The 15,812-nt window shown below is 45.2% G+C and overlaps 1 protein-coding gene across 1 annotated transcript; it reads left to right on the top strand.

The window, feature by feature from the left end:
* Nucleotides 1-2,609: 2,609 nt before the first annotated feature.
* Nucleotides 2,610-14,958, top strand: RCC1L (RCC1 like). Its single transcript, XM_060756930.2, has 11 exons — nt 2,610-2,996; nt 4,686-4,815; nt 4,995-5,123; nt 5,693-5,759; nt 7,365-7,416; nt 8,255-8,339; nt 8,646-8,827; nt 8,946-9,030; nt 10,763-10,936; nt 12,798-12,883; nt 14,524-14,958. The coding sequence occupies exons 1-11, from the start codon at nt 2,673-2,675 to the stop codon at nt 14,599-14,601; spliced, it is 1,392 nt and encodes a 463-aa protein (XP_060612913.2). The 5' UTR covers nt 2,610-2,672; the 3' UTR covers nt 14,602-14,958.
* The last annotated feature ends 854 nt before the right edge of the window (nt 14,959-15,812 follow it).

The raw sequence follows: 15,812 nt of genomic DNA, 5'->3' as shown, positions 1-15,812 counted from the left end.
TATATTGGAATATTGTCTTCTGTGCTATTCTAATTATTTATTAACTTTATTTATACCCTGCTAACATCTCCCGAAGGATTCGGTGCGGCTTACAAAAGACCAAGGCCCTCAATAAAACACAGCATAACAAATACAACAATAATACTCATAAAGCAAAACAAAAAATTAAAGCAGTAACAATAAACATTAAAAACAATAACACCACGACGCATTTAAAACAAAGGCCGGGCCAAATGTAATGAATAAAATTTAAAAGTGCTGGACATGACAGGTAAAATGTATAGGTTTTTAGAGGTAGGTGCAATGTGCAGACAATCTTAAATCTCTAGTAAAGTGCGTTTGGGACATGTGGATAGGAGCTTCCTATTCTGGAAAGGCACACTGGAACAGCCACATCTTCAAGCTCTTCCTGGAGACTGCCAGCGTTGGGGCTTGTCTGATGTCCTTGGGGAGAGAGTTCCAGAGTCGGGGGGCTACCACAGAGAAGGCCCTGTCCCTCTTCCCCCCCAAACCGCGCTTGCGACGTAGGTGGATCATGAGCAGAGCCTCTCCAGATGATCAGAGAGATCGTGTGGGTTCGTATACGGAGATGCAGTCATGCCCTTAATAATGTAAGGTAATGTAATATATTGTAATACAATAGTATTAATAATAATATGAAATTATAATTATATATTTTATGTCGTTGTTCATTCGCTCAGTCGTTTCTGACTCTTCGTGACCTCATGGACCAGCCCACGCCAGAGCTGTTTAGATCTACAAGCCATTCTAAACACCTTCGCAGAAGCATACGATAAACTCGGCCTGTCATCTAACATTAAGAAAACCAAAGTGCTCTTCAGTAGTCACCAGTCAATCCCTCTCCAATGCCAGAGATACAGCTTAATGTTGTAACATTAGAAAACACTGACCATATCCACTCCCTTGGCAGCCACCTTTCCACAAAAGTCAACATCAACACTGAAATACAACACTGCCTGAGCTCTGCGAGTGCAGCATTTTTCTGAATAAAGCAGAGAGTGTTTGAGGACCAGGACATCCGTAGGGATACCAAGCTGCTTGTTTATAAAGCTATTGTCCTCCCAAACCTGCTATATGCCTGCGAAATGTGGACTGTCTACAGACATCACATGCAACTCCTGGAACGATTCCATCAGCGCTGCCTGCAAATCTTGGGTAGACAAGTGGAAAATGTCAGCGTGCTGGAAGAAGCAAAGACCACTAGCATTGAAGCGATGGTCCACCAACTCCGCTGGACTGGCCACTTGTGCCGGATGTCCGACCACAGTCTCCCAAAGCAGTTGCTCTACTCCGAACTCAAGAATGGAAAATGGAATGTTGGTGGACAGGAAAAGAGATTTAAAGATGGGCTCAAAGCCAACATTATAAACTCTGGCATAGACACTGAGAACTGGGAAGCCCTGGCCCTTGAGCGCTCCAGCTGGAGGTCAGCTGTGACTAGCAGTGCTGCAGAATTTGAAGAGGCATGAATGGAGGGTGAAAGAGAGAAACGTGCCAAGAGGAAGGCACGTCAAGCCAACCCAGACCGAGACCGCCTTCCACCTGGAAACCAATTCCCTCACTGTGGGAGAAGATGCAGGTCAAGAATAGGGCTCCACAGTCACCTACAGACCCACCAGAAGACTGAACCTGGAAAACTATCCTACTCGGCCAACAAGGGATCGCCTAAGTAAGTAAGAGCTTCCTGTCGGCCGTCACCACCCCCAGCTCCTTCAAGGTCAATCCAATCACTTCAAGGATATCATCCATCCATCTTTTATATTTTATATTAAATGTAATATTACTAATAATATTACAATATAATGGTATAGTACAATATAGTAATATTTAATACTGATATTGTACTATGCTAATAATATAATATATTGTATGTATATATACATCTTGTAAGCCGCTCTGAGTCCCATTCGGGGTGAGAAGGGCGGCATATAAATGCCATAAATAAATAAATAAAGGGATTCAAAAGAGGGCCACAAGGCTGAAAAGGCTTTTTAGCCCTTTGAGGTTTGGGACTTAATTTTCCAGAAGTCTCAGCCAGCTTATCCAATGGCCAAGAATTCTGGGAAGTGGAGTCCCAAAGCCTAGAGGGCCACAAGAGTGAAGAGATCTTTTAGCCCTTTGGGAGTTTGGGACTCAATTTCCCAGAAGCCTCAGCCAGTAAATAAATAATAAATATTATATTACATCACTATAATAAGACGTGCGCAAGCGCAGAAGCTAAGATTCCTGAAAGGCGAGTAGACAAGGAGTGCGCACGCGCAGAAAACGGATGCGCAAGCCTAGAGGAAACAAGGCGTGCGCAGGCGCAGAGGCCAAGGCAGTGAAAGGCGAGAGACAAAGTGCGCAGGCGCAAAGGCGAGAGACAAGGAGTGAACAGGCACAGAAAAGGATGGGCAAGCCGAGAGAAGAAATAAGTCAGGCGCAGGCGCAGAAGCCAAGGCCGGGAAAGGCGAGAGACAAAAGTGCGCAGGCGCAGGAAACAGCTTGCCAAGCCGAGAGAGGAAACTAGTCTTGCGCAGGCGCAGAAGCCAAGGCCGTGAGAGGCGAGAGACAAGGAATGCGCAGGCGCGGAAAGCCAGGGAGAGGAAACACAAAGTGCGCACGCGCCAAAAGGGCAACAAGATGGCGCCGCCCAGGCCGGCGCCGTGTTTATGCCGCAAGCGAGCCTGTTGAGGGCCATGGCGGGGCTGTGGGGTTGTGTGGCGCCCCTGCGGGTTCCCCTCGCGGTCTCCCTCTGCCGCGGCCTGGCCCAAGCGGCGAAGGCGGGGAGCGTGAGGGCGCGGCGCGAGGCCGAGGAGGCGGCGCCGGTGTTCGCGTTCGTGGGGCGGCAGGCACGGCGGAAGGGCCGGGTCTTCGTGTGGGGCTTCTGCCTGGCCGGCGCCCTGGGCCTGCCCAGCTTCGTGGTCCCCGCCGCCCCCTCCCTGAAGCGGAGGAGAGTCCAGCCCGTGCCTTATCGCCTGGACACGGAGGAGAAGGTGCCGCCTCCATTGCTTCCCAAGGGGACAAGGGCCTGGTTTCATTGGATGAGTCAGTAGCAGGAGTATGAAGAAGAAGAAGAGATCAAGAGAAGAGTTGGCCAGTAGAAACAGACAGGGAGAAGGCTCCCAGAAAGAAAGCAAGAAAGCGCCTATGTATTTACTCTTAGTATTAGAATGTATTATTAGATTTTGGAGCAAAAGATTGCAGACTAAGACCTGTTGCACTTTTACTCCTATTCAAACTGCCACTTCAAGGCTTATATATTAATATAGCTTCATCCATCAAAAGACCCTTTTCGTCTTTAAGAACAGTGTTAAAATGGGAAAAAAACCTGAGGGCGGTTAAAAGGATTTCTAGACCTCCCCAAAATATAGCATCCTCACTCAGGGCTTCTTTTAAAAAATTTTTTAATTGGTTTATGGTGCATACTGGAGCCCCCGGTGGCGCAGTGGGTTAAAGCACTGAGTTGCTGAGCTTGTTGATCGAAAGGTCGCAGGTTCAATTCCAGGGAGCGGTGTGAGCTTCCGCTGTCAGCCCTAGCTTCTGCCAACCTAGCAGTTCGAAAACATGCAAATGTGAGTAGATCAATAGGTACCGCTCCGGCGGGAAGGTAACGACGCTTCATGCAGTCATGCCGGCCACATGACCTTGGAGGTGTCTACGGACAACGCCGGCTCTTCGGCTTAGAAATGGAGATGAGCACCAACCCCCAGAGTCAGACATGTCTGGACTTAATGTCAGGGGACTACCCTAACCTACCTTTATGGTGCTTACAGAAAACAAAACCAACACCGGGGGGGGGGGGGACCCCCAACCCGCCCCCCCAAAAAAAACAGAAAAGAAAAAAAAGATATGCAAAAGAGTATGCAAGTTTACAGAATGGTATACAGTCAGCGCTCGTGAAACATATGAGAAACCAACTTTGACTGTACAGTTATTATACTTGAACATTTATTGTCCCTCTAACCCCACACCCGTGAACCCAACCCCCATGACCACCGACACCGCTCCGTATAGATCACATAACTAACCCACAACTGCCCACATGTCTTCTTTCACTGAATCCTCTTTATGGCAATCTTCAAATCTACTTTTGTCTTCTTTTCAAAATATCCAATTACCAGCCTCCATTTTATAACAAATTCTTCATTATTTCCTCCTCTGCTGCTATTTGTCAGTTTGGCCATTTGGATATAATCTACTAATTTATCTCTCCAATCCTTTATAGTTAACTCTTTTTCCCCCTTCCATGTTTTAGCTATTGCTAGTCTCGCAGCGACAAAACAATACCGACGAATTTCTTCATCTCCTGCGCTAATACGCCTTCTAAATATTTCTAATAAGCACATTTCTGGGTTTTTCTTAATTTTTTTGCTAATCATTTTGTTTGTTTGTTTCACCACTTTTTTCCAGAATTCTTTAAGTTGCAATGTATGTTACTAATATTGTGCTATGCTAATAATATAATATATTGCTCTGAGTCCCCTTCATGGTGAGAAGGGCGGCATATAAATGTCGTAAATAAATAAATATTATTATGCTTATTTATACTCTGTTTTATCTCTCCCAAAGGAGACTCAGTGGCTATGTATCTATTATTATTATACTGACATAAAAAACAGTGTGTCACAGCAATCAAGATCTATATACTGGACTAAACGTTGACGTATTTTTTATTTTGATAGATCTCCTCAGCTGCCTGCGGCTATGGCTTCACGCTCCTCTCCTCCCGAACGGGTGACCTAACCAAAGTGTGGGGCATGGGCCTGAACAAGGACTCACAGATTGGGTTCCACCAGAGCAGGAGAGATCGCTGTGAGTCTGTTTGGCAAAGTCTGCACCTATTCCCATGCTGTAGATGCATCTTTGTGCCACTTTTGCTTTGGCGGGAACCAAGTATACAAAGGCACCACATTTGGCCATAAGAAAACCCAACTGGGTCTTTATGTGCTGTGTTTGTCTTTTCCTGTATTTCATGTATATTGCCTGAAAAGCAAGAGGCTACGAGTATGTCCTGGAGCCCAGTCCAGTCCTTCTTCCCTTGGACAAGCCGCAGCAAACCCGAGTCTCCCAGGTGTCCTGTGGGAGAGCGCATTCCTTAGTGCTAACCGACATAGAAGGAGGTATGACGGGGCTCTTGCCATTTCAGATTCAGGGCGGTTTCATGGATTTAATGCAGGCATGGACAAACTTCGGCCCTCCGGGTGTTTTGGACTTCAACTCCCACAATTCCTAACAACCAGATGGTTCAAGCTGGCACTCAGTATTATGAGTGTCAGGACAGCTTCTAACTTGGCTCCTTTTGCAAAAAGGACTTCTGAGAGTCATTATGTGCCTGATTGTGCTGGAAGTAAACAGAAGCACAGTTCAGAGGGGAAAAAAAGAATGTTATGATATGATACTCTGTCTAGAAATGGGAAGATGTTGAATCGGCAATGCATGTTTGGGAGAGGAGCACTTGTGTCATACTCAAAGCCTGTGGCAGTGTCATTTTATGTGGCTCTCCAGATGCCGAACTATACCTCCAGTATTTCTCATGATTAGACATCATGATTAAAATGGATCGGAGTTGCTGTTTTGTTGGAGGAGTGGGGTTTGGATTTTGATATGATGTGCAGATGTCTGACATTTAAATGGTCTTTAATCGCCCCCCAACCTCAGGGTCTGAAAGTATCCCACAACTTTGTTTCAGTGTTCAGCATGGGCAACAATTCCTTTGGGCAGTGCGGCCGGAAAGTGGTGGAAGGTGAAGTGTACAGGTGAGGGAAACATCTTTTCATTTGCTGTGCTTTTCTCTGCATGCGGCTGTCCTCTAATTCAGAGCTGTTTTGGATGACAAATCCCACCACCCAGGCCATGGATGATGGGAACTATGGTTTGTAACATCTGAAGAGTGTTGGTCTGGGGAATGTCATTCCGTGATGTAGAAAAGGCATGTCTTAGTGGGAGGTTTAAATGCATGATTTATTATTATTATTATTATTATTATTAATTATTTCAGCCTGAAAACAGACATGTTTATGTTGTCTTCCTCCATATATGGTTGTGGGTGTACTATAACTGACATCATGCCAGCTTAACTCCCTGAACCTCCATCAGTAGTTAAAGTTTGTTATGTTGGGCAAGTTTGCTGTAGATGCATCATGGGTGGGGTTCAGTGTGCTCTCTGGCAGCAGGGTAAATTACAACTCCCACTATGGTGGGTTATTCCCCTCAATCCCCTCCAGTACGTTCAGTTGGTCATGGGGGTTCTGTGTGCCAGGTTAGGTCGAGGTCCATCATTGGTGGGGTGCAGAGTACTCTTTGATTGCAGGTGAACTATAAATTCCAGTACCTACAACTAACAAATGTCAAGGCTAATTCCCTTCCAAACCCACTAGTATTCAAATTTTGGCATATCGAGTGTCTGCCAAATTTGGTGCAGATCCAGTGTTGTTTGCATTTACAGTTCTCTCTTCGATATAGGTGAACTATATTCCTATAAATCAAGGTGAATGTTCCCCAAAGACCTCCTGTATTTTTTGTTGGTCATGGGGGTTCTGTGTGTCAAGTGAAGTCCAAAGCCATCATTGGTGGGGTCCAAAGTGCTCTTTGATTGCAGATGAACTATAAATCCCAGTATGTACAATGGCTATAAATCAAGGTGAATTCCCCCCAAACCTCTCCAGTATTTTCCTTTGGTCATGGGGGTTCTGTGTGCCAAATGTAGTCCAGGTCCATTGTCTATGGGAGTCACAGTGCTCTTACTTGATACAGGATGAACTACAACTTCCATCATGTTGAGTCAGTCCCCCAGACTCCTCCAGTGTGTTTAGTTGCTAATTAGTTCTTCTCTGTTTGTTGTGCAGACAGAGTTGAAAAGAGTAGGAAAGGGTTAAGGGAGGGGCAGTGAGTGGGATAATGCAAATTCCATACCAATGGAGAGAGTAAGGAACACTGGGATGTCTGTGGTGGAGGAAACACGTAAAATCTAGGATGGAATTGCCTCCGAATGAAAGCCTTGACTTGGGTGGTGGGCAGTGTGGTGTTGGTGGAGGACATGGGCAGAGCTCTTGGACATGTTCATGGCGCTCGCTCTAACGTGCAGTGCCATTGGAGGGAGGGCCATTGGTGTCTCCTGAGTAGTGGAAGCTATAGCTGTTTGTGGAGGCAGGAGCTTGTCTGTGTAAGTAGACACCCCAGACACATACTCACATACATATTTTCACTTTTTATAGATAGATAGATAATTACTGAATTCTGAACTTTCTTTTGTCGTAAGCATTTTATTTTAAATTGCAAAGAAACCCAATAAAATCTAATTCCGCGTGATCCTACTGCTCACCACTTTGACCATTTCTCTTTCTCTTCCTGACGAAATGCAGCGAGAGCCAGGTCATCAACAGGCTGCAGGGATTTGAAGACACAGTTGTCCAAGTAAGTCATGCCTTTCCGGATCCGTATTGTTGTTTTTTGGGTGCTGCTTTTTGTGGCCTTCCTTACATAGATATTTCCATAAACCTCCAAGCGTTGAAATAACGAAGTAATAAGCAATGTGTTTCAGGGAGTGGATGTACTCTTCCTAGTTATGGCTGTGCATATATAGACAGAATGCAACTGTCTCTCGTGCTCAGGATCTGCACGCATGATTCGCTGATACATCACACAGCCCTAGACACTTGGGAAAGGTCCGATGTGTGATCCAGTACACCAGCCAGCAGAGTGACCTTGTTTGCTGTGGACTCATCTTGTTGTGTTTCAAATAATAATAAATAGAGTAACATAAATATAATAATAATAGAGAAAAAATAATGCATTTAATAATAAACAGAGTAACATAATAAAGGTAATAAAATAATAGAGTAAAATAATGGAATTGTAATAATAATAGAGTAAAATAATAAATGTGATAATATACCGTATATACTTGAGTTTAAGCCGACTCTGATATAAGACAAGGCACCTAATTTTACCACAAAATACTGGGAAAATAAATAAAACGGTAATTTAAGTAAAATAATGTAAATGTAATAATAAGAATAATAGAGTAAAATAAATGTAATAATACAGTAAAATAATAAATGTAATAATAAGTGTAAAATAATAAATATAATAATAATAATAACAACAACAGAGTAAAATAATAAATAACTTGGACTTGAGTGTAACCCGAGGGGTGCTTTTTCAGCCTAAGAAATGGCTGAAAAACTCAGCTTATACTCAGTATATACGGCAGCTATAGCTATATAGATTATTATCATTTTGTTTATTGTAGGTCGCCTGCGGACAGGACCACAGCCTCTTCAGGACAGAGAGAGGAGACGTCTATTCCTGCGGATGGGGAGCGGATGGCCAAACAGGTCAAATAGGGAAGGGGGTGGTTGAGGGGCCAGAATGGTTTAATAGCATTCAGTGGGAGAATTTGCTTCTAGATAAGAGTGTTTTGAGTTAAGAGTTTGGTCACGGAACAAATTAAACTTATTGGAAATTATTCCATCTTTGGAAGCTTTGAAACAGAGGCTGGATGGCCATCTGTTGGTGGTGTTTTGATGCTGCCTTTCCTGTATGTTTGGACTGGATAGCCCTTGGGGTCCTTTCTGACCTGATGATGCTTAGAAGGATGTTTCTCTCTCTCTCTGTTTCTCTGCCTCCTCTTTGTAAACCAGGCCTTGGCCATTATGACATTGTAAGCCGACCCACAAAGCTCCAAGGAGACCTTGCTGGGGTGCGCGTCGCTCAAGTTGCCACAGGCGGGGATTGCTGCCTTGCCGTGTCAGAGGAAGGGGACCTCTTCGGTTGGGGCAATTCCGAATACCTGCAGCTGGCTTCTGTGACAGAGGCGACCCAGGTTGGGACACTTACAATGGAGCTCTGGGCATGGATAAAAAGAGCTGGGGATTTGGGACAACCGTGGGAACCAATTACATACCTGTATAAGGTCACGTCCAAAACATCCTCCTCCACAGGTCAATGTGCCACGGCACCTGCCCTTCAAGGTTGGGAAAGTGAAGGAAGCTGCTTGCGGCGGGACAGTCAGCGCTGTCCTGAATGGTGAGTCTTCCACCCCGGAAGGGAGTTTCTCATCCAGATTGAGGTGCTGGGTTTTAGCCTGCCACTTTTGGACTCTTGCTTGCTGAAATGTTCCTGCAAGTATCTCTAAAGATCTTAGGAAGCTGTTTCTTGATTTAAGGCATTGGCGTGCTGGCTGATACCAGAAGAGGGGATGGGCTGAGATGCCACTGCTTTGGTCCTTTAATTACTGGCTGCTACTTCTCAATGGATATCAGATGGTCCGATACCACCTAAACAGTGTAATTTCTCAACCTCTGTTGGGCGTAGACATCCTGTGATAATGTGACATGTCTCATTAAGAGCCACATCCACTGTTTTAACATGGTAAGATGTGTTCCACACTGGGCATGCGTATTCAGCAGCAGAGTAGCAAAGTGCAACTTTGATCAAGGATCTGGAGAACTAGCCCTATGAGGAGTGGCTTAAAGCGCCGGGCATGTTTAGCCTGAAGAAGAGAAGGCTAAGAGGAGATATGATAGCCATGTGTAAATATGTGAGAGGAAGCCATAGGGAGGAGGGAGCGAACCTGTTTTCTGCTGCCCTGGAGACTAGGACGCAGTGGAACAATGGCTTCAAACTACAAGAAAGGAGATTCCATCTGAACATGAGGAAGAACTTCCTGACTGTAAGAGCTGTTCAGCAGTGGAACTTTCTCTCCCTGAGTGTGGTGGAGGCTCCTTCTTTGGAAGCTTTTAAACAGAGGCTTGATGGCCATCTGTCAAGGTTGCTTTGAATGCAGTTTTCCTGCTTAGTCGCAAGGGGTTGGACTGGATGGCCCATGAGGTCTCTTCCAACTCTATGGTTGTATGATTCTATGATTCTAATGGTGGATGCCTTCACTGTGTCTGGTTGTGATCCTCATGTTGTGCCAGTCAGCTTTCGTATGATATTATTTCTAGCACCCACTTTTTGCTTGATAATCAAGCAGTGCTTCTTGTCAGAGCACAGTCTGGGCTCCAGTGGGATTCCTTCCCAGGTCATCCTCAGCTTGAGATGCTTGTCTGTTCTTAAGGTGAAAAGCACATGTCTGCATTTTAGATGGATTAGGAATCAGTTGTTTTTCCCTGTAACAGGCAGTAAGAGCACCTCAAGTTTCAGAGAGCTTCTGTTCAACCATTTCAAAGCTCCCTGCTTGGGTGGTGATGGCATGTTCGTCAGCATAGATGAAACACTCTGTTCCTTCTGGCAGTGGCTGGTCATTTGTGTAGATGTTGAACATTGATGGAGCAAGCACGCTTCCCTGAGGCAGGCCGTTCTTCTGTTTTCTCCACCTGCTTCTCTGGCCCTGGAACTCAACAAAAAAGCTCCTGTTTTGTAGCAAATTTCCTATGAAGCGGGTGAGAATGGTAATCCTTTGTGATATTATACATTTTTCTCAGGAGAAGGCAATGGTTTACACTATCATAAGCTGCTGACAGGTCTATGAAGACAGGCCCTGGAATCTGCTGGCTTTCAAAGCCATCTTCTATGTGCTGAGTCAGATTCAGCACTTGTGATGTGCAGCTTTTGCCTTTCCTGAAGCCAGCTTGCAGCATGCAACCAATTAAGCTGGTTGTGGTGGTTCATAAAAGATGAGATTTGTGTAGCATTTTGGGCAGCCTCTGAAGACTTTGAACTCCTCCTCCACCCACAGATTGCAGACTGAGACTTATAAAAGAGAGACCATGTCCTTGATAGAGTTTTCTTCCTTCCTTTCTTCAACCTGATCCAGAGGAAGGCCACGTCTTTGTCTGGGGATATGGCATCCTTGGGAAAGGGCCCAAACTAATGGAGACAGCCATTCCTGAAATGATCCCGCCGTCCCTTTTTGGCTTATCAGACGTCAACCCTGACGTGTGCGTGGCCCGGATCCGTTGCGGACTCGGCCAGTTTGCGGCAATCACCAGTAAGTAAACGTATCCTCTTCTCTTCCCAAAGAAACATAGTATAAGCCTTTATTTCTGCCTTTTAGTACTGCTAACATAGCTTTCCAAACATTTATGTTAGTGACATAGTTTTTAAACATGCATTATTTTGTGGCACGATAACTGTTTGCCTCATGAACCAGAGATTGGACCAACTCCTGGGGCGTTCATTCAAGATTTCCCCTCACCCACTTCTTCCTGTTAACTGAGAGCAATGAAACTTGGCCCAGTTCGGAGTCCTTCTCTCCATGAGTGCCACCAAGGGACACACACTTCCCCCATCTTTTCAAGCCACTGTCAACACCTCGCTTGTAGAAGTCAACAGTTTGCTCCAAAAACCATGTTGTGACTTCAGAAATCAGAGTCTCATCATCTGAGAAAAGCTTGCCCTTCAAAATAACTTCTTTGTTGGAGAGAGGTGGAAGTCCAATGGTGTGAGGTTGGGTGGAGAATGCCAAAGCACATGCTTCTTCCATTTGAGCAACAGGTGAGTTGGGAACAGGTGCATTGTTTTGCAGAAGGTGGACATCTTTGGGGAGCATGCCACGTTGGTCTCTTGGTTTTGATGGCCTCCTACAATTTCCACAGCAGTGAAGCCTAGTCTGCCGCAGTTATCATGGTACCCTTTGGTTGGAAATCCATCAGTGCTACTCAGTGAGGGTCCCCAAAAACTATGAGCATGACCTTGCCTGCCGAGAGTTTCAGCACATGCCTTCTTTGGAGGTGGAGAGTCATGAGGCTTTCATTACATCAACTGAACTTTAGTCTCAGGATCAGAGTGATGGACTCCACTTTCATCCTGTGTTGAAAACGTCCTCCTGGTTTCCATGGCACATCATTGTCAAGAGGATCAAGAGAGCATTTGACACGTTTCTGCTTCTGGAAAAGTGTGAGCAGTCGGGGGACCCAGCGAGTGGATCCCTTATGTATGGGAAAATGGTCTTGAGGGATTTTTTCCATGAACCCCACACTCATTTTGACATTTTGGGCCCAGTGGAGAATGGTTACGCAGTGATTTTCCAAAATGGTGACCTCCACTTGCTGGATGGTGTGTTCCTCAATAGCAGAGTGGGGGCAGCCTGGAATTGGAGCTATTTGCACCAAAGTCCGAGTACATTATGCTGGGAAAAATGGAAGGAAAAAGGAAGAGGGCCGACCAAGGGCAAGATGGATGGATGGTATCCTTGAAGTGACTGGCTTGATCTTGAAGGAGCTGGGGGTGGTGGCAGCCAACAGGGAGCTGTGGCGTGGGCTGGTCCATGAGGTCACGAAGAGTCAGAAGTGACTGAATGAATAAACAACAACAACCGAGCACATTGGAATTGACAATGCCAGTTCTTGACTCCATCATATGATGGGGAATCCTCACCATAAACCTCTTTTGTCTCATCTGACATCACCTTTGGTGTGCGGCCTTTCAAGTCAAGGAACTGGAGGAATGCTCTGTCTTCTGCTGGGTCCATTCTCAAACCTCACACCACTTCCTCACCTGTAACATCAAGACCGTTCTCAGTTTTTAGTTGTCAATTGGCACGTAACCTCTAGAGACTTCTATCATGACACATGGGCAGTTTCAGTGTCCTGTGATAAATAGAAGTGGGTCAGGGGAAATCTTTAATGAACACCCCTCATATATCAATCATGATAACAAAATGTTATCATGAGTCGCCTGAGGGCTGAGAAGGGCGGTATACAACTATAGTAAATAAATAAATAAATAGAAATATATAGTAAATGTATTGGGATGAAGTATGTGTTTCTGTGGCACAAACTATGTTGACTTGTTTGAGACTTGGATGAGATATTGATTGGAAAACTAGAGCCTTTTTGTTTGGTTTGCAGATCGAGGAGAGCTGTTCGTTTGGGGCAAGAACGTGAGGGGATGCCTCGGGATTGGCAGGATGGAGGACCAGTACTTCCCATGGAGGGTAACAGCAACAAACCAGGGCTGGGTTGGAGCATTGCAACTAGGATGGGGAAGAGGACTGCCTTCGCTAGGAGGGCAGGGTGTTAAAGAGACTTCTCTGGTGTGTTGTTTTTTTTACAAAGTCAAATTAAGAACACACAAATGCGTTTCAAGAAAATGCAAGTCAATCCCACTGAGCCAAATGGGCTCTTGTTCTGTCCCTTGAACTAATTCTTGAAGGTGTTCTAATCTTGTCAGGAACAGAGTTGGATTTATACAGGTCAAGAGTTAACAAGGAATTTAATACCTGATTTATTTAATATTTAATTTATACACATAATAAAAGTGAAAATATGTATGTGTGTGGGTGGCTGGGGTATTCACTTACACAAACAAGGTCTTGTCTTCACAAACAGCTATAGCTCCACCACCCAGGAGACACCAAAGGCCTTTCCTCCAATGACATTGCAGGTTAGAGTGAGCATCATGAACATGTCCAAGACTCCTGCCAGTGTCCTCCCCAAGTGCCATACTGCCCACCACCCAAGTGAAGGCTTTCATCCAGGGACTATTTCATTCTAGATTTCATGTGTTTCCTCCACCATAGGCATCCCAGTGTTCCTTACTCTCTCCATTGGTGTGGAATTTGCATGACCCGTCCACTGCCTCTCCCTTAACCCTTTTCTATTCTGTTCTATGGCACAGCAGAGGAATTCATCAGGAACTGAATATACTAGAAGGGTTTGGGGAGAATTCACCATGATTTATAGGAGTTGTAGGTCCTGGGATGTATAGTTCACCCGCAATCCAAGAGCTCTCTGAACTCCACCAATGATGGGCCTGGAACTAATTTGGCACACTAACAAATGACCAACAAAACATACTGGAGGGATTTAAAGGAGTTATAGTTCACCTATATCCAAAGTGCACTATGAGCTGAAACATTGATGGATCTGGACCAAACTTGGCAATCATACACGATATGCCCACATTTGAACACTGGTGGGTTTTGAGGGGAATTGGTCTGGATGTTTTGGAGTTGTAGGTACTGGGATATATAGTTCACTTGCAATCAGTGAGCACTCTGAACTTCACCAAAGATGGAATTGGGCCAAACTTGGCATACATAGCCCCCCATGACCAGCTAAAAATACTGGAGATCTTTGGGGGAAATTCACCTTGATATGCGGGAATTGTAGTTCATCTACATCCAGAGAGCACTGGGAACCCAAACACCAATGAATCTGGACTAGACTAGGCACACAGACCTGATATGTTGAAATTTGATTACTGGAGGGGTTGGGAGGGGGGAACTGACCTTCTTTCAGGGAGTTGTAGTTCACCCACAACCAGAGAATCTGTCACCTCCACCGATGATGGACCTGGACCAAATTTGGCACACGGAACCCCCATGAGTAACTCAACCTACTGGAGAGGTTAAAGGGGACTGACTCACCATAGTGGGAGTTGTAGTTTACCCTTCAGCCAGTGAGCACACTAAACCCCACCAATGATGCAGTTGTAGTTCTCCCACAACCAGGGAAACTGGGACCCAATAGCCTTCCAGTTCTCAGGCCAAATACAGTAGTGAAGAATCATTTTTAAGGCTTACATAGTGTTTCGATTTGCGGATGATTTCCATTTTCTTTCTTTCCTCCATAGGTGACGCTGCCAGGTGAGGTAATGGACGTGGCATGTGGTGTGGACCACATGGTGGCTCTGGCGAAGTCATTTATTTAGGCTCAATACTAAAGAGCTGCACAAAACTGAACCATTTCCCTTGGCAAATTTGCATCAAGACTGTCTTTATTACTGGAATACTCTGCTAGGAAATCCAAAGCGGACATGGCCTTTGGGAGAGTCCTGGGCAGAAGCAGCTTCCTCAGAATCATTGCCACATGAGACCTTTTCATTGGGGGAGAATCAAGTTATCTTCAGTGGCTGGTGAGGCCAGACTGTGCAGGACTCTTTTTTTTTGGGGGGGGGGGGTTCAAAACAAAATGGAATACTGTTTATGTGTTAAATATCCTGAGAGAAAAAGATACATATTTGTCTGGACAAATATTGACAATATTTCTATTAAAAAAGTCAAGTGTATATGTGTATGAGGCTTTATAGTTCACCTACAATCCACGAGCATTCTGAACTCCACCAACAATGGAATTGAACCAATCTTGGCCACACAGAACCCCTGTAACCAAAAGTACTGGAAGGGTTTGGTGGGTATTGACCTTGAGTTTTGGAGTTGTAGTTCACCTACATTCAGAGATGTTGGTGAGCTACAACTCAATATGTCCAAACGTGAATGCTGATGGATTTTGGGGAAAATAGACGTTGACATTTGGGAGTTGTAGTTGCTGGGATTTATAGTTCATCTACAATCAAAGAGCATTCTCAGTTCCACCAACGATGGAATTGAACTGAACTGAACTTGGCACACTGAACTCCCACGACCAACAGAAAATACTGGACAGGTTTGGTGGGCATTGACCTTGAGTTTTGGAGTTGTAGTTCACTTATATCCAGAGAACACTGTGGACTCAAAAAATGATGGATCTGGACCAAGCTTGGTACAGATACTCAATATGCCCAAATGTGAACACTGGTGGAGTTTGAGGAAAATAGACCTTGACATTTGGGAGTTGTAGCTGCTGGGATTTATAGTTCACCTACAATCAAGAACATTCTTAACCCTACCAACGATAGGATTGGGCCAAACTTCCCACACAGAATCCCCCTGCCTTGAAGGGACTCTGGCACAAGCCTCCCTCCAGCCTCACATGCTCTCCCTTGCCCGCACATGCACACCATGCCTGCTCTCCCCTCCCCGTGTGGAGTCTCAAACAGCCCTCCCCTTGGATAAGAGGCCAGCCAATCACAGCAGGAGGGCGACTTTTGATTGGGGCGGGGGGGGGGGGGTGATTTGCCATCTGTTTCCAAAAAGGAAGAGA

This window comes from Anolis sagrei, chromosome 11 (genome assembly GCF_037176765.1).
Source record: "Anolis sagrei isolate rAnoSag1 chromosome 11, rAnoSag1.mat, whole genome shotgun sequence".
Lineage (NCBI taxonomy): Eukaryota > Metazoa > Chordata > Lepidosauria > Squamata > Dactyloidae > Anolis > Anolis sagrei.
This window is presented reverse-complemented; position numbering and strand designations above follow the sequence as displayed.